The 21,764-nt window shown below is 54.5% G+C and overlaps 6 protein-coding genes and 1 non-coding gene across 7 annotated transcripts; 3 read left to right on the top strand and 4 right to left on the bottom strand.

The window, feature by feature from the left end:
- Nucleotides 1-1,596: 1,596 nt before the first annotated feature.
- On the top strand, nucleotides 1,597-1,712 carry GLRG_12532. Its single transcript, XR_001139466.1, has one exon. It is a non-coding gene; the product is annotated as a 5S ribosomal RNA (ribosomal RNA).
- Nucleotides 1,713-3,061: 1,349 nt separating this feature from the next.
- Nucleotides 3,062-4,349, bottom strand: GLRG_09146 (aldo/keto reductase; the record flags this gene model as incomplete). Its single annotated transcript, XM_008099831.1, has 4 exons — nucleotides 3,062-3,400; nucleotides 3,499-3,695; nucleotides 3,766-4,163; nucleotides 4,303-4,349. 4 exons carry the CDS (start codon nucleotides 4,347-4,349, stop codon nucleotides 3,062-3,064), a joined length of 981 nt encoding a protein of 326 aa, XP_008098022.1.
- Nucleotides 4,350-6,557: 2,208 nt separating this feature from the next.
- Nucleotides 6,558-8,472, top strand: GLRG_09147 (glycosyl hydrolase family 47; the record flags this gene model as incomplete). Its single annotated transcript, XM_008099832.1, has 2 exons — nucleotides 6,558-8,216; nucleotides 8,353-8,472. The coding sequence occupies 2 exons, from the start codon at nucleotides 6,558-6,560 to the stop codon at nucleotides 8,470-8,472; spliced, it is 1,779 nt and encodes a 592-aa protein (XP_008098023.1).
- A 2,257-nt stretch (nucleotides 8,473-10,729) lies between these two features.
- Nucleotides 10,730-10,921, top strand: GLRG_09148 (uncharacterized protein; the record flags this gene model as incomplete). Its single annotated transcript, XM_008099833.1, has 1 exon — nucleotides 10,730-10,921. The coding sequence occupies one exon, from the start codon at nucleotides 10,730-10,732 to the stop codon at nucleotides 10,919-10,921; it is 192 nt and encodes a 63-aa protein (XP_008098024.1).
- A 1,235-nt stretch (nucleotides 10,922-12,156) lies between these two features.
- GLRG_09149 (uncharacterized protein) lies at nucleotides 12,157-16,257 on the bottom strand (the record flags this gene model as incomplete). Its single annotated transcript, XM_008099834.1, has 1 exon — nucleotides 12,157-16,257. The coding sequence occupies one exon, from the start codon at nucleotides 16,255-16,257 to the stop codon at nucleotides 12,157-12,159; it is 4,101 nt and encodes a 1,366-aa protein (XP_008098025.1).
- Nucleotides 16,258-19,918: 3,661 nt separating this feature from the next.
- GLRG_09150 (uncharacterized protein) lies at nucleotides 19,919-20,416 on the bottom strand (the record flags this gene model as incomplete). The annotated part of the gene is made up of 1 exon (XM_008099835.1): nucleotides 19,919-20,416. One exon carries the CDS (start codon nucleotides 20,414-20,416, stop codon nucleotides 19,919-19,921), a length of 498 nt encoding a protein of 165 aa, XP_008098026.1.
- A 132-nt stretch (nucleotides 20,417-20,548) lies between these two features.
- GLRG_09151 (uncharacterized protein) lies at nucleotides 20,549-21,212 on the bottom strand (the record flags this gene model as incomplete). Its single annotated transcript, XM_008099836.1, has 2 exons — nucleotides 20,549-20,671; nucleotides 20,727-21,212. The coding sequence occupies 2 exons, from the start codon at nucleotides 21,210-21,212 to the stop codon at nucleotides 20,549-20,551; spliced, it is 609 nt and encodes a 202-aa protein (XP_008098027.1).
- Between the last annotated feature and the right edge of the window lie 552 nt (nucleotides 21,213-21,764).

Raw genomic sequence — 21,764 nt, forward strand, 5'->3', positions numbered from 1 at the left:
CCGGCTTTACGGTAGGCAATCTAAGGGCACTGCCTCTACCTATCTATAGTAACTATCTTAGAGCTAAGAGGAGATACTGGCTGCCTATATATCTCTTTAAGACTCTCTTAGTAGGTCCTTTAACTATTAATAAGTAAAGGGCCTAGTAGAGCGTATAATAAGTAATAGGTATCCTCTTCTTAAGAAGAGGTAGATAGCCTAATTTTAGTAGTAAAATCTATCTATTAGAACTAAGGGCTCTAGATTAATAGATGCCTAGTAATAGGCAGCCTATTCTTCTAAGGTTATTAAAGAATTCTTCTAGCACCTAACTAATATCCCTACTATCTAGGGAATTTATTTATCTAACTAATAGAATATAGATAAGACTAGTATTATAGAGGGCAGGGGGTCTAATAGGCTAGTAATAGGCTCTTTAGAATTATAGTATATCTAAAAATAATAGCTAGGATCCTAGGTATAGATTTCCCTTATTAAATATATATTTACTAATAGGAGGTCCTTATACCTATTAGTTATATATAAAAAGAAGTCTATTTAGGCCTAGTAGTTCTTATCTAACCTATTAAAATATAAAGAATAGCACTTTACTTACTTTAATAATAGCTAGATAACTAATAATACTGCCCTTAAATAGCTAGAAAAGGTCTTTATCTTATTAACTACACCTACCTAGCTAAAGGAGGCTAGACTATTAATCCTAGATAGGTATTATAGCTATATAACTATTAAATTTATATAGTAATACTAGTAGTATTATATTTATCTCCTATTTTTACTACTATACTCCTCTGCTATCCTCTAGCCTCTAGATATAGCTGTTTTTAGCCTATTAAAGCAGGCCTATTACTAAAGGGTTAGATATCTAGATAACTAGGTTACGGATTTAACTATAGCTAGCAAAAGGGCATTCCTATAGTGTTATTTTAAGGCCTATAAAGTAGCTATTATAAGTAAGAACATTAGTAGTAGCTAGAGGTTAGCTAGATTATAGCCTATCTATATAAGGCGCCCTCTATCTAACTCTATAGTAACTAAGGCCTAATAAAGCCAGCCTAGCTAGCAGACTAGTAGCTAACAGTAGGATAAAGCTATATCTATTATCTAATAGTTAACACCTAAAGGATCTACTAATTTATAGTATTAATTATAACTATTTAACTAGATAGGCTAGGATAGGCTAGATACCTGTACTATTTGTTACTTATCTTAAAAGGTATAAAAAGGCTATAATAAGCAGGCATCTAAAGTAGCCCTTCTAGAAAGGTAAGTTAGCTTTTTATAGGCCTAGTTAGATAATATATAGTTATAAAAGAGGAAAAAGGTCTGACTATCTCCTAACAGCACCTTTGCTACTATAGAGGATATAATCTAGGCCTGAAGTCTAGATACTGGCAATATAGATAGTCTGGATGAATCCAGGGCATCCGAATTGCCCAGCGAGGCCGGAAGTTGCATATGGGTGGGCGGCAGAGATGGTGAAATAAGTGGTGATGATGGTGGTGATGATGGTGGTGAAAATGGTGTAAATGTGGGGGTGGTGCAGAAGGGGGGTATTTGAGTTATAGTAAACTCCGATTGCAAAGTCTAACACATACGACCATACCCACTGGAGAACTCGGGATCCCGTCCGCTCTCCCATAGATAAGCCAGTGAGGGCCGGATTAGTAGTTGGGTCGGTGATGACCAGCGAATACCTGGTGTTGTATGTTCTTTTGGAATTTTTGCTGTCCACAGCGAGAAGTGGGGTACTGTGAGAAGGGATAAGATATCGTGTTGAGACAGGACTAGGATCCTAATACGACCAGTGCCCTTATTTTTTACCTGTCTGCTCTTAACAGCATCTTTTAGCTCTATAATACATTGTGCCTATGCTCTAATATGTCTGCTTATGGCCATGAGGCTCTGATGACGAACATTGTGGGTGACCCTGGATTGACGTCCGAATCCAGAACAAAAGGTTGCTGTACCTACCTGTAAGAGTAAATGGTAGCAAATACCAGACTCAGAACAGAGCAAAGTACATCGAGACTTTTCGTCTTTTGATAGGTTTGTGGCTGTCATCTATGGAATGAACCTGATTGGTGACCCTGGAGAGGTAGTCTGGGTTGTTCATGGACCCTAGAGTCGTAGCCTCGTAGGAGGATGCTAATCGCAACTGCTTAAACCTGATAGACGGTTTCAACATCCGTACAATATACTATACTGACAGCCAGTCCTAGGTTGAATCAACTGGCCAAAAACTAAATACATGGTAGACATTGGCTGAACCTACAGCTAGTCATCAGAGTGCTAATTGCGAAATCGCGTTTAATCGTTTTCTTACGAAATTTGGTACTGCCAGCTTCATGGCTGGAGAATAATGGGCATAGGTGCTGCCAAACCACGTGAAATCATGGGCACCAGATCGACAGGAAGGACTGTGCCTTTTACCATCTTGACGAACTTGCTCAATTTGAGCAAGATGTGAACGAAGCAACACCCCAGGTTCTGAGGCTAATTTGACCAGTATCATCATGTCTTTCGACGAGATGATTCATTGCTGGCGGAAGCATCAACGAGAATCTCACTTCTGGAGCGTTCGCTACATAAATGATTAATTAAGATGGATTTGGTTGTTGTAAATTCGGGTCCGTTTTGAGGTGGCGGACTTGCATCACGGTCGAGGTAGGGACTTAGGATAGGCGCACACCACGATGTCAAGATTCGTCGTTCCAGCTTCCAGGCACAGACAGATAGACATCCCATGAGCGAGAAATAATACACAAGCATGGTGTCGCCCTTTTTGCTCACTCGTAGCTGTGGCACAGAACAGGGCGTGGCTAGAAGGGGAGTGAGGGGGGGAAAGGGTCGTGAGTTCTTTCCTCATTCTGGACTTTCGGCCGAAAACGCACAAGGGAACAGGCTTCAGAAATCCCTTCAGACCTCGATTTCGGACGGGTGCGCGACTCTTGTCATTTACTTCTTCTCGTCATTCATTTTGAGTCGTCTATCTTTTGGGTCGGCTGTCTACAGCTCTCTATAACTCGGGCATGGTATCATTTGATCATGGAAACACAGTCTATAGCTTGCGAACGACCTTGTTGCTGGCCTTCTTCTCCTCTTCCTCGTCCCAGATGTTGATGTTCCAGCGGGGCTTGTAGAGAATGGGGATGTTGTAGCGGCGGGGGTTCTTGCCGAGCTCGTTGATGGCGGCGACGTCGTCATCCGAGAGCTTGACCTCCTGGAAGTTGGAGTGGATGCGGCTCGGGGTGACGGACTTGGGGATAACTGAGTGACCGCCGACCTGGGACCAGGCGAGGATGACCTGGGCAGGGGTGGCGTTGAGGCGCTCGGCAATCTTCTTGATGGTGTCGTTCTCGATAAGGAGGGGCACACCCAAGTTGTTATTGCCGAAAGCCTGCATTTGTCGGTTAGTCTTTGTTCATTTGTACTTTCATCTGCATTTTAATCTCCATTTTCATCCACTGGGCGGGCAAGGTGTAAGGGCACACATACAGAGTAGGCGGTGATGTGGATGTTCTTCTCCTTGGCGTACTTGAGAAGGGTGTCGTTCTGCTGGAGGAGAGGGTGACGCTCGATCTGGTTGACGGCGGGGACAACACCGGTGGCCTCGATGACGGTCTCGAGGTCCTCGACTGTGAAGTTGGAGACACCAATGTTCTTGACCTTGGACTTGGGCAGGTTGATTAGGGCTAGCGGCGGCATAGTCAGCAAGCAGGTTCGCGAGGGGGGAAAGGAGGGGGGCGAGGCAGCTTAGCTTACCCTTCCATGTGTCAACCAGGGAGACGCCTTGATCGAGGGCGACCTCGCCCTCAGTGGCGAGAGGGAAGAGCTTGTCGCCCTCCTTCTTGAAGGCGACGGGCCAGTGGATGAGGTAGAGGTCGAGGTAGTCGAGGCCGAGCTCGTTGAGGGTCTCGTCAAGGGCGGCCTCGACGTTCTCGGGGCGGTGGTTGTTGTTCCACAGCTTGGAGGTGATCCAGATGTCCTCGCGCTTGAGGCCCGGGATCTCGGCGAGGGCCTTCTTAAGGCCCTGGGCGACCTCGGGCTGGTTCTGGTAGATCTTGGCCAGGTCGAGGTGGCGGTAGCCGGCCTTGAGGGCCTCGTAGATGCCGACGGAGACTTCGCCGGGAGCGGACTGCCAGGTGCCGTAGCCCAGAGTACTGTTGGTCCATCAGTTAGCATTTGCTACATTTTGGGAGAGAGTGCGCCCGCGACAACCATCGTCCCTGTCGTCCTTCTGAAGGCAGGAACGACGAGGACGAGGAGGGCAGAATTGGCAGCGAGTGTGTGTTGACGTACGGGATCTCAGCACCGGTGTTGAGCTTGGCCTTGTTACCGAAAGACATGTTTGGTGTGGTGTTTTAAACGTTTGCTGGTGGAAGAAGAGAAACTACCGCGGTGCAGAACAAAGTAGAGCAGAGCAGAGCAGAGCAGGATGATCAGAAGTTGGAAGGGAATTGAGGGGGATTTATTGCGATGTTGGACTGGCGGGAAAGCGGGTTAGAGAAGCTTCTAGGTGGCCACATTCAGCAAGAGTGAGGGGGAGGGGCCTCAATTGCATCATTGCTTGTCGGGATGAGCTGCACAAACCCTGACGTCCACCGTCGGACCCGCTTAATGGTGTTTTGACCCACGGTCGTGACTTTGCCACCGTCACCACTCTTTTGCGGAGAGGAGAGACTAGGTAGGTCTACCACATAATACACTAGGTACACATCGTATGTATGGATCGCAGCGTTGGGGTCCCCCGCGCGAGGACGAAACCCCCGAGATTGGCCCGGTTTGCGGAAGGGGGGCTCTCCTCTCCCCTCCGGTGGTAGGCGCGCTTAGACCGAGGCGGCCCGTCTTAGCCCGGCACCGAGAGCCGGCACTGGTGCGGGGTCTGAAGCGTCTGCAGGGAGGAGGGTTCGGAAGTCTCGCGCGGTCAAAAGATAAATCCATCCCAACGGGTGGGGTATCATCGACCGTCGTTCCGGTCTCCAAGTGGGAAAATGGCTGAAGCCATAGTCTCCTGGCAAAGGGAGTTGTTATTATGACGGATTTGCGTTTGTTAGGGACTGTGATGTGACCCCACTGCACTCATCCAAAACCCTATTCTCGGTACATCTTTATACCGTCCCCCAACGGTGTCCTCTAACCTTATTCCGGAGCGGCCAAATCGAATGGCTGTTCACCTCATCACTCACATCACCGCTCATCTCATCACCACCCATCTCACCACTCATCTCAGGCATTATGAGGAGATACGCTCTGCCCGACGCCACATGCAGTCTGACCACCTGCATCCTTCTCTCCCGGTTCCAATTCCCCGGAAACAGACGGCCAAGTCTTGGTGCCAGGTGAGATGCACGCCGTTCCTGCGTCTTGGCCTGCACCTATTTAGCCAACCGCCCAATCATTCATCCCCCTCTGTCGAAAGGCCTCAGTTCCCGTCGCTGGACCGTCCCGATTCCGCGATCATCAAGGGCTACTAGCGCTCAAAGGTTCCGGCCCGCCGCCGTGGCCCACTGCGGGGAAACATCCATCAAACCAAACTAGTCTGGAATGTCTAAAGTGACCGCGCCGTGACCGACAGTTCATCCAGAGAACTGGGTTGTTCGTGCCTTTATAGAGTTTCACCACCTGGAAGCGTTCTCTTCTTGAAACAAACTAACGCCGAAAGAGTAGAGAGAGGGAGAGAGAGGGAGAGAGAGAGAGAGAGAGAGAGAGAAAGAAGGGGGGATTTCCTGGCGACATGGACGAGACTTGAACATAACTCTACCACGGAACGCATCGCCATCAACCACGTCCCAAGATGGCATGACAGCCTGAAAAAAACATGTCATCGTTCATGAATGCAGACGTTGGGGCTCATTGTTGACACAGCTCCCGTTCTCAGGCACGCACTCGCGAAACTTAGGTGCCCACCTCCATCGATACCTTTCTATTAAAAGCTTTCCTCTGGACATGGGGGTTGACTGTGCAGGGTCTGCAGAGAGGACAGTGTCCGATTGCACATCGTCATCATCGACCCGGGCGCTAATTACCTAGGGAGAGAGAAAGGGGGAAATGGGGCGTCTTTCTTTTTCTCCTGTTTTTTTATACTTTGAGCTCCATGTCTCGAAACGCCGCTCGCTGCTGCAACGCCACCAGGGCACCCACCGCCCTGGCGGAGATCGTTTTCTGTTGACTGTGATTATCCTTCCCCTTTTTTCGAATCACGAATAAACATAATCCCAAACACGCTTCTTCTTCTTTTTCGTTTTGTTTCTTTTCATGACGAACGACGTCGGCCGCGAGCATTGAACGAACGATTGCCTCATACCAGATTCTCGTTGTCTCATATACCTAGCTACAATTCTTCCGCCATTCCCTGCTTCCCTTTCAATTGAGACATTGACAGAAAGAGGGAAGGAGAGAGCGAGCCGCTTGATAGCTTGGCCTATGGCTCGAGAGGTTTAGCCGTGCATCTTCCTTAATTCGTCGTTCATCGTGAGACCATCACCGCGACACTCCCAATCCCGTTGCAGCGCAGCACCAACGTCACATCATCTCACACAACATCATCCCCAGCCATGGCCTCATTACTGCACCGCTGGACGCGGGTGCGCTCCCTCATCCTCAGCCTCGTCAGTGTCGTCTGCCTCATCTATATCCTCGACACCGTCTGGCTCCACCCGCGTACCGAGTCTGCCATACTCGAAAAGTACATGAACCTTGACAACGTCCCGCCGCCCCCCGTGACGCCAAAGCCCGCCTTTGACTGGTCCTCCGTCCCCGTCAAGTACCCGGCCCCGACGCCGCTGACGCCCGTCCCCGTCGGCCGTCCCGGCAACTCCCTGCCCCGGGTCCAGCACCGCTTCCCGACCGAGTCCATCTCCGCCTCCCGGGCCCGCGAGGCCCGCCGCCGCGAAGTCCGCCAGCTCTTCCTCAAGAACTGGGCGAGCTACAAGGAGTTCGCCTGGATGAAGGACGCCCTCAACCCCATCTCCGCCACCCCCAAGGACCAGTTCTCCGGCTGGGCCGCCACCCTCGTCGACTCCCTCGACGTCCTCTGGATCATGGGCCTCAAGGCCGAGTTCGACGAGGCCGTCGCCGCCGTCGCCACCATCGACTTCAGTCAGTCGTCCTCGAACCGCGTCAACACTTTTGAGACCAACATCCGCTACCTCGGCGGCCTCATGGCCGCCTACGACCTCAGCAGGCGGCCCGTCCTGCTCGCCAAGGCCGTCGAGCTCGGCAACTTGCTCTACGGCGCCTTCGACACCGAGCACCGCATGCCCGTCGACTTTATTAACTTCGCCGACGCAAAGGCCGGCAAGGGCCTCATCGTCGAGGGCTCCGTCGTCTCCGCCTCCCCCGGCACCCTGTCCCTCGAGATGACGCGCCTGTCCCAGCTCACCGGCGACCCCAAGTACTACGACGCCGTGGCCAGGGTCATGGACCTCTTCCACGACGGCCAGCAGAAGACCAGGCTGCCCGGCATCTGGCCCATGTACGTTTCCATGAGCAGCCGTGACGTCACCTCGGGCTCGACTTTCACCATCGGCGGCGGCGCCGACTCGCTCTACGAGTACCTCCCCAAGATGATTGCCCTTCTCGGCACCCGCGAGCCAAAGTACCAGGCCATGACGGAGAACTTCCTCAAGGCCGCCAACGAGTCACTCTTCTTCCGCCCCATGCTGCCCGGAGAGGAGAACATCCTCATCTCCGGCAACGTCAAAATCGACTCCAACGGACACCCCGTCCTCGACCCCGAAAGCGAGCACCTGACCTGCTACATCGGCGGCCTCTATGCCCTCGCCGGCCGCCTCCTCGGTAGAGAGGAGTGGGTAACGGTCGGCGGCCGCCTGGCGCTGGGCTGCTTCTACGCCTACCAGGCCATGCCGACCGGCATGATGCCGGAGCGCTACAACATGATCCCCTGCGACCGGAGGGACGAATGCAAGTGGGACGAGGCCAAGTGGGACGCCGGCAAGAAGCTGCGCCGCGAGTACAAGGCGCACCTGCCCAAGGGCTTCACGACGGCAAAGGACCCGCGCTACATCCTCCGCCCGGAGGCTATCGAGAGCATCTTCATACTGTACCGCATCACGGGCGACCACGGCTTCCAGGATGCGGCGTGGGAGATGTGGAAGGCCGTCAGCAACGGGACGCTCGTCGACCGAGGCAACGCCGCCGTCTTGGACGTCACCCAGAAGAAGGACCCCTTGCCCAAGAAGGACTACATGGAGGTAAGCCCCCCAATCCCCGACCCGCACTCTTCCACACTGAACCTCGACCTCGTCCATTCTCTTGTGAGCGGGGCGTTTCTGTGTCTGGAGTCACGGAGAATGAGGTAGATAGCTAACGCTGCATGATGAACGTCAGAGTTTCTGGCTGGCGGAAACACTGAAGTACTTCTACCTTGTGTTCTCGCCGCCTGACCTGATCAATCTCGACGACTACGTCCTCAACACGGAGGCACATCCCTTCCGGAGGCACCGCTGAAAAAGATTTGGCTTATGGCGCGTTGGGTGTTCAAGGCGTTGCGGCAAAGATGGCGACGGTTGATTCTGCGAAGCCGCGCTGGCGGGTTAGTCTTTTCTGGGTACTTTTTAACCTATCCGCGAACAGGTTACTCATGGCGTGATGCATTGATCCGTCAATATGAGACGGCGTTCATGTTGGGAAAGATTTGAGAAAGAACAGATGAATACGTCCAGCCAACAATGGGAGGGCGGGGGGGTTCGGTTTCATTGCACTCGTCAGGGTAGAGATACTCTACACAGACCGCTGGATAATGAGCCTGATGTTCGTTCGTCTTGCTGCGTGTGACACTGAGCGACGGCATTGGATCGTCCGTGATCACGAGGATCATGAGGACGTCCTATGTAACCCCCACCCGGTTCGCCAGTGCAGTTGTTGTCTCCAGCGCGTTGCGCAGCCAGCCTTATGGGAAGCCATATCAGGAAGAAGCTTCTGTCCAGTCGCGCCTCGTTCAGTTCTCAAGCAAAGACTGCAATCATCGCCGGGCAACGCGAGGCGATGATCGATGGTGTCTGAGGGGTTCTGGACCAACCACCGGCCTAAGATTTCGGTTGCTGCCGCAGCTGTAGGCATCTCTTGGGACTTGGGTCAAACAGAGATCTGGGAAAGCTTGTTTTGGTGGGATATTGTGCGCATATAATCCCAACTGGTGACACAGCTGGAAGCCGACTCGGCTGAGGGCCTTCTCCACTGGGGAATTTACGAGACGAAGCAATCGTATGGCCCGGTTATTGCTGGACGCCACGCCAGCTGTCCATAGGCCAATCACATCTGGGGTAGAGATCTCACCATGTTTAGACGCCTTGCCAAAGCAAGACCTTATCTTCTCGTAACAAGCGTTATTTCCTCTTCTCAGCTGCTTTCGCTTTTGTCTTCATTCGCCACGTTCTATCCGTCGAACCGACAGACTACCAGTTGAACAAAGTCCAAATGCCACAAGCGGCCCCGCGTAGAACCTATGACCTGTTTAGCTATCGAGGCCAACATGCATATCGCTCTGTTCCTCCCCACTCCACGATCGCACACAATATGGCCCCCCGCAACCAAAGGCCGGGCAGGAAAACGCTCAGCCCCCAAAGGCTCACCACGGTTTCCGGCTCCAACCAGCCTGCAGTCTATGGGAAGAGCTCCCTCTCACGACGGTGGAAAGGCCCGCTTCTTCCAGCATCATCACACTCTAGCTTTTCGGACGAAAAGTCTAGGATGAAAGGGCTCACATGACGCCCCCCTCCCTCCGTCAACTCAGTAACAACGGGACACCTCCCCTTCCCTCTTTTTGAACGGCTTATTTGACGGCGCCGTAGTTTACCGCAAGGAGTTGATCTAAGCCAGGTAATCCTTGTCCCCCCTGTTCAACGGCCGCCGGCCGCCAAGAGCGGGTTGAAACACCTCATCGCCAAGAGCACGGGTCAAGCTCCTATACTCGATGTGCTTTTTAAATAGCCCGAAACCCGACCTTCATATGCGCCAAGACAGCCGGTCGACGGTTCTGCAACAAGTCGGACGAGACGTCGCTACCGAAAACCTCTCGACATGCGCCCCACGCGCTTTGTCCCAGTAAGCAGTCGCTCTCTCCCACCGGATATGCCTGCCCTATACTCAGGATGAACCAAAGACTTCCCATCCCCTCCCCCCTTCCCAAGCGCACACCGGGGCTGCTCGTCTGCAGTGTGACTCGCTCGCAGGGCATACCCTCTCATAAGGGTTCATGTCTGGGAAGCCCTCGGCAATCACGCTGGAAACAGCAACTCCCTGTTCGTACGCACCTCGAGCAAAGCCAAGACTCGAGGACACATGATATACAGGAGGAGAGGCGGTGCCAAAAACCCGGAAATCGCAGCCTAACCATACATTTCCTTGGCGTATGTGGATGATAAAAAGTTAGATATATCCCCGCCACAGCTCTCAGGCGCTTTTCCCATAGCCGTCGTGTATGATAAACAGTATAAGAGAGGACGTGATCATCCCGACTTTCTCTCTTGACAGCCACCGTCATCCCATCCGCCAAACCCTTCCCCCTCCATCCCGTATTGTCCACACACACACACGCACACACCAACATCAGCTCTTCTCTCTGTCTCTCTCTGTCTCTCTCTGTCTCTCTCTGTCTCTCTCTGTCTCTCTCTGTCTCTCTCTGTCTCTCTCTGTCTCGTCCAACCTCCCCGTCTTCCCCATCTCAACTTACACCCCCCCATCCCCCCTCTTTGAACCAGCCACAATGCGCACCACCCTCGCCGTCGTCCTCCTCACCGCCGGAGCCGCGGCCTTCTTCGACGGGCCCTGCACCGACACCGAGTGCGGCGCGCCCGACCAGGCCGCGGTCAACTGCGAGGCGGACGGCAGGGTCTGCGTGCCCTTCCCCGTCGTGTCCGTGGAGGGACGTACGGGATGCGCCTGCAGCGTTGCGTAGACCGTTTCCTTCGTTCATTCTTCTCTTCTTTCTTCCTTTCTCCTTTTTTGCCTTTTTCTTTTCTGCCAAGCTCATGCAGGTATTGATGAGCGCAAACCGTATTCTCGGTATGTGCTGACGATCCCCCTCCCCCCGCCCGCTCCCTTTTCCCTCCTAGCCGGGACGATTCATTTCAAAAAGCAAGGCCATGACTGATTCGGTTACACCGCGGATCAGGATCTTCCATCATTATCAAATGCACGGCGTTCTTCTTTCCCCCCCGGTTCAACACACAAAAAGTCTACCTTACTCTTTAGCGTTGCGGCGTCACATGCGGAAGGGAAATGGGAAGAACACACACACAGCATGCATATATATAAAAAAAGGGAGGGGAGGGCACATAAACCATGGGATCATGAAGCATGATGGAAGATGCAAGGTGAAGGTGTGACTGGGAGATAAGAATTGAAAAATCTGTTTCTCCGGCTGAAATGCCTTTTCTCTTTGTTTCTCGTTCCGGCTACCTTATCAATGATTGGGACATAACCTTTTGAACAAACGGCAATACGAAGAGCACATGGCAAGAAACTGGCGTCCCTGTCAACCAGACACACGCACACACACACACATACACACACATCCACCGGACTCACGCCCTCGAGACCATTCGAACCCGTTGTCATGGCCAAAAAGCCCTTATAATCCCCCCCCCTTTCAGTTTTCCTCTTTCCTCAACGTCCGAGTCTCATCAAGACCACCAAATACCATCAAAGTCTCGGTCGATACGTTCTACGTCTCTCTCTGCCCGTCGTCGTCTCCCGCATCGTCGGGCGATCGTAGTGGCAACGACAGACTTGGGACTTGTGGCTTCCCCAAAAGAGACACCCCGTGGTCAATCCTCACACAAGACACCTCCATTCATGGTCCTCATCCAAGTGCTTCGACATTGAACTGGCTAGGCTACGTATGTATGTGTACAAAAAAGAAAAGAAACCCCTCCTCCGACTAGAGATTCTGGGTCCTGTTTACCCCTCTCATAAAAGCTTGTGTGGTATCATCCTGCCCTCGGACCCGTCAGAAAACTCCAGGCTATACTATACAGACGTGAGGCTCATAAGATGAAAAAAGACAAAACAAATGAGACGGAAAAAAAAAAAGAAAGCCCCTGTCCCTTCCTTTTCCTCTGTTCGCTGAACTCCTTAATCGAGGCGCCACCCAGCCCCGTCGAGACGCGCCAAACACCTTTTTTTTCCCCTTCACATCTTACCCCATCCCCTGACGAATTGCCTCTGCGCCCGGTTCACGCGCGCTAAAATCCCGAGGCCAACATCCTCTCCGCCTCCCCATCCGCCGCCACGCTTGACGTTAATCCCGTACGCCACGTTCCCGTCGTTCTTGACCCCGTTGAGGTCTTCGATGCCCCTCCGCTTCCTCACACGCTCGTATCCAATCTTGAACCCCATGGAGTGGCTGCCGTCCAGGAAGCTCCTCTTCATCTCGTCCGTCACCTGCCACTCGGCGCCCCGTCCGAGGAAACCAAAGACGTTGCCGTCGACGAGCAGCGCCGCCACTGAGGCGATGCTGTACGGGTTCCGCGGCAGGATCGTGTCGGTGCCGGGCGTGAGGAGCCAGGCTACCAGCGTGAGGACAATGAGCAGGACCAGTACCGACTGGATGATGCGCGTCGAGGCCTTGTCCTGCACGAGTCTCCGTAAGGAGGTGACGGAGGTGGACTGGAGCATAGCGGGGATGGTTGCCTGGGCAGAAATATCCGGGAGGCGGCGCCGGGAGTTGACGTTGATGTTCTGCGCGCGGATGATGCCGTGCTGCCGGACGATGGCATCAGCGACGAGACCACTCTTGCCGAGGCTCGGGTCACCAAGATCGCTTGCGGGGACAGCGAAGCGGGACGCGACGAGGGAGCTAAAGAATGGATCGAGCTGGTTGCCCGTTGAGAGGCTGGCGAGCAGGCCGTACTGGAGTGGCAGGAGGTCCAAGTTCACCGGCCTGGCCGTGCTCTCTTGCACAACCGGCGGGTACGTCGGGTCGATGCGCAACGATTGGCCCGTGAGACGGACCTTGGCCATGACGCTCTCGAGCGTCTCGTTGCAGCCCATCGCCGAGATATAACCCACTTGAGCCGGAGCATTTTCGTTGAGCTGGCCCCAGACGTATGTGAAGTCGGAGCACTGAGTCGACGCAGCGGATCGCGGAGTGGCGACACCAAAGACGGAGGAAGACGACCCGCTAGACGGCGACAATGCGTTGGACCTGATTGAAGGATCTAAGCATGGCTCGCCGGTGATTCGAACCTGCATCTCCTCCTCCATGGACTGGTTCGTCCAGTTCGTGAGAGTGAAGTTGGTGTTGATCTCGGACTGTGGGTAGAGCCTGCAGTCGAGCCGCGAGCGGATAGCGGGCAGCGTGACGATGATGGCCGCGGCGCCGTCCTGCATGTCGAGCTGCTCCGTGAGCCGGAGGCTGTTGAAGTTCAGGTCCTCAAACGTAAAGGAGGGAAACGTCAGGTTAGCGTCGAGTACCAGAGAGGCTAGGAGCGTGTCGGTGATGCAGGTCGGGCACGGCGAGGAGGCGTTTGTGAAACTATCGGTGATCTGAAGGGTGACCGGACGCGTGGAGGGTATCGGCGTCGTACTGTACAACGCGCCTGAGAAGGTCGCGAGAAGTGATGATACAAGTAGCGCCGTCGTGGTGAAGACGACGGCGATATTTTTCGTCCTGAAGGCGTCGTAGAGAATCCTGAACTTCGACTTGTCCATAAAGTCGAGGCCGACCGTTGTCTCAAAGGAACCGCCTTCTTTGAGCTTGGCGTAAGGGGCCAGACAGCGCGTTGCGCAGTCTGCGGTGGCGAGGTAGAGTACTACCAAGCCAAAGATGACTCCGGTCCCGGTAGTCCACAGAAAGTGTCTGTCGGTATTGGCCTTGACGGTGGCGATGCCGCTGTTGACATCGGACACGCGCAGGACCACCTCGAGGGAGATGACCATGCCAAACATTACGACTACTGCAGCGAGTCGCGCCCAGGGATGCAGCGGCGGCGGGTGCCTCCAGTCGGCGTTCCGCACAAACTCGGGCGGTGCATTCTGCGAGGGAGGTGCGCCGCCAAAGATCTTGAAGTACCCCTGCGCAGACTTCTCCGCCTTTTCGTATGGTTCGACTCCGGCGTAGTAGTCCGTTCCCAGAAGCCTTTCACGAATGCTAGATATATTGGCGGCGCCTGTGCCGCGCAGACACTGGAGAAGCTGGCGGCTATGGGCAAGCAGAGTGGCCATGTTGATGATGGAGTTCGGATCGCGAGGGAGAAAGCCCTTTGCCGGCGCGAAGGCGACCGCAGCTAGGACAAGGACGATAACGAAGCCGAGAAGCCCAGACAGTAAGTGAGCAGGAATCGGGCGGACGTTGAGGCGCTCGCCGATGATGACAGCCGTGCCGGTGGACTTTTCCTGCGTCTCCCCCATCAACGCGTTGCGCGCGACAAGCGCAGTGTATTGACGCCAGTACGCCGTGGATATCGCCGTCAGGTTCTCGGTTTTCAGGAACGTTTCAATCGGAGGCACGCCGTGATCTTTGACCTCCATGGCAACGGCCGCGTTCATGACTGGGTTGGACGAAACGTTCGCGACGCCGGGGTACCGGCTGTTGACGTTGGGGATGGCGCCGAGAATCTGCGAATCGGTCGGGTAGGAGCCGAAGTGCCCTTGTGCAATATCCCACGGGTGAACCTTGTCGAGCGTCTTGTTATTGGCCGAGGGGTTCCGTTCGATGCTGATAAGCTGAGTGTTATTCTTGGTAACATGGACCCTGGTCAGGAAGTACGAGGGGCGGCAGATGAGAGCCGCCGATCTCGTGACGGTACCTGAAATGGGAACGTTGGAGACGCCGCCCTGGCTGGGGACGGAGGACTGGTCAATAGCGATCGCGCCGGTCATGACGACAACCCGTCCATCGTTGGGCGAGGGCGAGGGCGAATTTCCGCAAAAGCCTGGCTGGAAGGTCATAAAAAACGTGGGCAGCGTCGCGCCAACGAGAGCCATGTTCGGTATCGTCTGGTTCATGAGGCAGGTAGGGGTCGACACGGTGACATTGAGCTGAACGTCCGTCGCCTGGACGAACTGTATTCCGGTCAGGTTGAGTTGGGCAGGCTCGCAATCGATGTCGGATCCGAAGCCGTCCACATTGGTCTGCAGCTCGGCGGTGGTGGGCAAATCTGCCGAGAAAAGCTGGAAGGCAAACCGCTTCGAGGTGCCGTCGGGAAAGTTCAGACCTTTCGTCTGCAAGGCAGCCATGGTGAAGAAGGGCAGTGACCCGGGATTCTGTAAGCCGGTAGGGTCGTTCACAAACTTGTTGTCCAGGTCCAAGCCGGTCCCCCGAACCGTGACAATCTGAAACGTCGGGCTGACCAGGGCGACGGCGATGACAACGATGAGCTTCAGCGTTAAGCCAACGGTGACTGTCGCCGCAACGAGCCAGTCTCGGTTCTTGACCGCCTTAACGATGGCCAAGGGTTCGAACACGCAGACGTAGTCGAGCATCAAGGTCCGGTCGACGCTCGCAGGGCCCTTGGCCATGCGGAGCCACGGCGCGCTTGACCGGGCTTGGTGTTCGGGCCTCGACCAGAGAGCGGCGATGCAGGTAAAGATGAAGGCAGAGCCATACTGCCACACGTACCTGAAGCCGTGGTCAGGCGAGCCGAGTCCTCCTCTTTTGTCGGACAAGTCCAGTACAGCCTCGACGGCGACCAAAAGTCCGGCAAAGAGGAGGGCAAAGGAGACGAGAACCCTTCTTTGCAGGTAAAACGGCCGATACGGTAGGGCAACGTCGATGAGTCCATCTCGTTTTCGGGCGTCGTCGGTGGAGGCTGTTGTCGGTGGTGGTATCGATGACTGTGATGGTTGAGGGCGGTGGTTGGTTCTCTGGGCCGGCGGCAGCGGAAGCTGCCGTATCGGCGGAGGCAACCCTACGGCTGGAATAGCTGGCCTCCGTGCTGCTGGTGGATTGGATGACGACTGTCGGGGGGTGAGAGAATATCGCGGGGCGACCGTTTGTGTCCTTCCGGGACTAGTCACGGTGATCTCTGGCAGCTTTGGCTGACCTAGCGATTCGGTGCCGCTGTAACTAACCGAAGAAGGCGGGTCAACCGCCCAAGGGCGAGGTGTGCTGAAGGAACGGGAGTGACCGTGGTACGGGCGCGCCGTGGCGTCGACTTTTGTTGTTCGTGACGGTGGCGGCGGCGGCGGCGGCGGCGGCGGCGGTGGCGGCGGCGTCGGCGTGGGTGTCGGCGTCGGCGACGGAGTGGTGGATTCGACGACAAATCGGTGGTACGAGTCCATGCCGGTCATGGTCTGCCTCATTACTCGGCGGGGCACGTTTGCCCTGGCCCTCGCCTCAGATGCCATGGATCAAGAGACGTGCGGGCACGCAGGCAGGAGGGGATCGTCGTGTCAAGCGACAAGACAAGTCGTGCCGGGAGAGGGGGGAGAGAAGGGGAGGGGAGAGAGATGGTCTTGGGTCAACGAATATGCATCGTCGTGTCAGACCTGCAGCGCGCGTGTGCGTATGTGTGTGTTTGTGAGAGTCGGCGTGGTGTTTTGTTTCTTTTCGAATGCTGCAAGGGGGCAGAAGAAACGAAGAACAAGGTTAGGTAGGGTGTTCGCCGATCCTCTAGATAAGATCCAGGAACAAGAAGGCGGTTGGTGCGAAGAGATTAAAGGCAAGGAGGTCAGAAGAGCGGAGAAATGGGGGGTTAGGTTACGCCGAAGGTGGCAAGAGCTTCTCTAGAGGGGGTTGCGAGAGGTCGGATGGTTCGAGTGGCGACGGCGGAGAAAAGGTTGCCTGTGCTCGCGTCGCGTCACTTTGCTTTGCAGAGGCGGCAGATATCGCATGAACGGTTGATGTTTGAGATACTCGGGTGGGTGAGTGGGAGAGGGGAATTGGATGGAATTTCCACTTGTCAGTCGAACGTCTGACTGGAACCAGTCCAGGGTATAGCAAAGCGAGACACACAAAGAAGGGTAGCGATGACGTTAAGAACAAGGTAAATAAGAAAGAAGGAAGAGAGAGAAAAAATTGATTCCGAATCTCGGCAGGGAGGGGAGGGGAGGGGGAGAAAGGAAGGGCCTTGCTTCAACCCCGCGGATGATCCCAGGTTCACATATGATATAAGAGAGAGGGAGAGAGGGAAAGAGAAGTCAGATAGTCAGTGACTCGGTACAGGTACTGAATAGGTAAGTAGATTGATTCATGAACCATCCCCTCTAGTTTCCCCCCTGCCTCGAAAGGGGAAGCGGGGCCTGGTGTCTCCTGCCCCCAGATTGATACCACGTCTTCCTGCCTGCCAGACGATCCTAGGTGCCGAGAGCTGTCTTGCGTCAGCTGTCATGTCAAGACACACACGACGGCGTTCCCAGCCGAGAGGGTGGCATTTTTCGTCCCAAGTCAAGAGCTAGCCGCTTGGCACAGACCGGTAGGCTAGCCAAGCTAGGCTAAGAGAGGTAACGAAGGGAAAAAGAAACTTTGGCACGACCCAGCTCAACAGTTGTGCAGAGGCAGCGGGTCAGTTTCAGAAACAGGTTGGGCGAGAGAGAGAGAGAGAGAGGGGCCCCCTCTCACACACGAGGCTGGCAGTGGGCGATGTCGTGCAGTGGTAGTAATGGTGGCGGTAGTAGTAACAATAGCAGCGGTAATGATAGCAGTAGAAGCAGAAGTAGCAGTAGTAGCCAGGGGAGTAGCAAGAGTAGTGTAGTACTGCCTTCGCACGTGATGGTAGTAGTCGATGCTGCTCTCTCTCTCATAGGCAGTAAGTAGACGACGGGGCTGCCCGACTTGTTGTTTGTCGGTCCATCCGTCTTAGTCCCGATTGGGCAAGATGAAACTACCGCTTGTGGCGGCTGTGTGACAGAATGTCACAGGCCCCAGTTTCGACTGCTTGTCTGGGCAGGGGGGAGGCTGGGGGGGGGACAGACCCCCGGGCCCTGCAGCCCCCTCCCCCTGCCCTCTACGAGTTACCTACCTAAACTACCTACCTAGTCCATCTACTACATCGTACGTAGTAGTGTACCCAGGTAGTGTAGGTAGTGTCGTGTAGTGGGCAATGTAGGTACATCGATTCATACCAACACTGAAGAAGCAGCAGAAACGTGGAGAAGGGATCTGCCGCTAGCAGGGAGTTAACTGCACGTGATCCTGAATAAGCTGCTTTATTTGGGGACTCCCCGAACTTCTTTTCTGAGTCGCCTATCCAATTGGAACCTCACCATGTTTTGAAAACCATGACTTGGGGACAAAACCAACCGGTTTTACCACCAGCACCACCAAAAAGGTGAAGGTGCCTCGGTTTCCTCGGAACCTGCGCTTGCCAGCGAGGAGGAGGTGGCGGTGGAAGGGGGGGGGGGCAATCCTTGTCAGGGTCGTGCTCTGTACCACATTTCGTGCAATACGACTGCAAAGTCGCACCCGTACTGCTTACAATACTACAAGTATAAAGAACGTCCGGGAGTTCGTGCCGGAGGAGAGAGAGCAAAACCGACCATGTTCGGGTCTCGCTCAGTGGAGAGATGTGCTGGACAAGATGAGATGAAACGGGAGAAACTCCTGTGGGAGACGAGCTCCAGCACGCCGGCTCAGGTCTACGTACTATTTATTACCTCCCACTGATTCCGATGCTGTACTAGGTACGGGACGGGACGGTCTGTGTGCACCGTGAGGGGACCTCTACGGAGCACACTAGAAGGCTTACTTACATCCATCTGCGCCGTACTTTACCTAATTAGGCCACCAGAAGCCGTGAAGCCGGTGCGAAGGCAAACACTGCCCCCCCGCCATACGAGCCGCATGGCGTCGTACGACGGCATTTTTGTTCCCTGTCATGCATGCCGGGCATCTATGGTGGCGTAATCTGCAGCAGAAGAAGCGGTGCGAGATACATATACTGCATGCATACTACGGCTTGTAGCAAAAGAAAAAGAGAAAAGAGAAGGAAAGAAGAAGAGGACGAAGAAGAAGTAAAGGATGACGAAAAAACCCCAGTAAAAAATACGCATAATTCTGATTTAATGATTTCCATGATGATGCTGCTGCTGCTGCTGCTGCTGCTTGTAGGCCGTCGCTTCCTTTGTCGCCTCAATGCACGACATCTCGCTTTCGCAACCTTCATCCACGGACGACTCGCCCCAGGACATCGCCTCCATCATTCTCCCTCGGGCGTTTCCGACAGGACCCTCCGACCACCAAGGGAAAAAAGAAGACGAAAAAAGAAAGAGACGGTCCGGGATAGGGAGCCACGCGGCAGCCGGAAGCTCCACTCACGACTCACGGCCGCTCCCAAGAGAACGCCTGAGCCGAGCGGAACCTAAACTCCTCAGTTGTGGTTTCTCGCCCCCTCGCTCATCCGAATCACGCAGTGGATTGAGTTCCTGGTCGCTCCAGTACCTTGCCTCCCTCTTTTTTGGCTTGGAAAATCGGCATCCACCGCCGATGGCATACATGTTGGTCTGCAGCCATGGACCCGTGTCCACAGACAAGGCAGACTGGACGCCCGGCCGGAGGATCCCTTTGCTACTGCCGGGCAGAGGGGAGGGGGTTAAGGGTGAGAAAGACAGATTTGTGCACCGGTCTATAGGACTTCGTTCGGCTGAAAGGTGGTAGTAGTCAGGCCATTTTCGGCCACTCTGACCCCGTGTAATGCCCACCGAAAAGACGAGAGAACGCCGCGATGACTCATCGTCATACATACAGCCAAGTCCCCTCAGCATTCCGTGCGCTATGCGCCGCTGGGGCTACTAACATCGGAAAAAACAGTACACACCTCGGATACCTTGATCATGAGCAAAGTGTCGATCCTGCCCGATAAGAAACGATAAAGTGAGAGTTTTTCCTGAAATGCTCATGTCGGGTTGACGGACAGACTTGCGACAATTTTAATCATACGACTACCTAGTCTATTGTACGCGTTTGTGGAGTGAACTTCCCCTCTCATTCATCCCTCGTGGCTCACGGCTGATATCAACGGATCTTCTGTTTCCCCGTCGTTTCCATTCCTGTCGTCCGTCGGCTCGTCCAAACAAAATTTTGTTTATTTTGTTCCAATATAACATAGGACGCATAAAAAGGAATTCTCAAAGAAGCAAAAACAAGGGGGGGACAGTTGCCCTGGGTATATAATGCAAAGGCCCTGGTTCGCTTCCAACAAGGGCAAGCCGTAGGTAATAGTCGTGCCATCGTAACGTGCTCGTTACCCGCGAAACGCCAACTCGATTGATTCGCCGGTCGTGCAAGGGGGTATTTGTTCGGGTTCTCAACAGCGCGGGGCGGACAGTCGGGTCCCCCTGATCGAGAGACCTCTCCCATCTTCCCTAGGCCATAGCTTGAGTGGAGAGTTTGCTCCCCTGACTCGTTCAAGTAGCTCCCACATAAGAGGATTCCGGCCCACAACGTCAATCCCAGGGTGGACACCTCTTTGGCCCGTCGTGCCTGACCCTGTCGCTGTCGTCGAACAATCATCAAGCTGGAGGCTCAATGATAATGTCTGCGGGGGGCTTTGTTTTCCCCCGTCGTCGTCGTCGTCATCGTCGTCGTCGTCGTGCCTTTTTGTAATACAGGGTGCGATATGCCTTTCCTATGCACTGTCTACCATCATATACCGTATTTCTCGGGGTTCCAGTTTCGGGCATTGATTATGTTCTTCGGCTCAGCCTTGACGAGGAAGGCAGCATCGCAGTATGAAATGTCGGGTCGCCCAATCTCAGGCGGGTAATGCTGAACGCATGGTCAGCAAAACTCATCGCGCATAGTCACATGGACATGAACCTACCAATCGCATACAGCAAGCGTCGGCCAAACCCATCTCGCATGTTCCCAAGTCCTGGCCGAACTTGGTCTTGTATTTCCCACCGTTTGCCGGCTCACATTGGGACCCAACTCTCAGCTTGTTATCAATCGGACCCTTGCAGCAATGCGGTTGCAACGTGATGAAAGGACTCGCAAGCGTGTCGGTAGCTGGGTACGGGTAGCAGTGGAAGGGTTCACTCTGCGCGAGGATGGTGGGGAGGCCGATGATGAGAAACAGTACGACCAGAAGCGCCGATAATCCCAGAGGGCGCCGCATCTTGTGGGGGATAAGCGAGTGCACGCGGACGACGATGGCAGACGAGAAGATGGCGGCGCAGAAGCGTGATATGTGATGACGAGTCTTTTGAAGAACTTGGTAGAGGGGTCGGGGTAAATGTTGGGCGAGCAGGTGAAGATACGTAGCCGTGATGGCTAGGATTGGGGGCGGCGAGGCGGTTGCTGGTGGCATGGCTGCTGCCTTAATAGGCTATTTATTATTGGAGGCGGGGGGGCTCCCTTGCTTGCTAAGACACAGGCTCGATGGCAACCATCAGCAGGTAGGCCGAATTGGGATGGCCGGAGCTGACGGGGCGACCTGTATGGGTTGCGAGGCAAACGCGGGCTAAGCCAGAGAGGATATGCCTAGCTTTGCGGACGGCCGATCCAAGAGCGACGGGTGCAAAAGGCGGCGGGGGTGGAGAGCGCTGCTGGTGTGAAGGTTGAGGGCGGGACCGGAGGGCGATCGCTGCGGAGGGGGGAGCGTCGCAATGCTCCGAACTTAAAGAGTGGCGCTACCGGGAGTATCGTCGTCGGAAGGGTGCGAAACGAGCGAGTGAGGGGACGAGTGACGGGTGGAAGGGATGGCCGGCGGGTCGATAAGCCTTTCGGAACACTGTATACCTTTTGTCGATGAGGTTGAAACTGTGCCTCACGTCCGCCTGGTGTTTGCCAGCGGGAGTGGGAAGCGAGTGACTGCTGAAGGGATACCTAGGGATGCTGGAATCCGGAAATTTGGGTTTGA

Source organism: Colletotrichum graminicola (genome assembly GCF_000149035.1).
Source record: "Colletotrichum graminicola M1.001 genomic scaffold supercont1.45, whole genome shotgun sequence".
Lineage (NCBI taxonomy): Eukaryota > Fungi > Ascomycota > Sordariomycetes > Glomerellales > Glomerellaceae > Colletotrichum > Colletotrichum graminicola.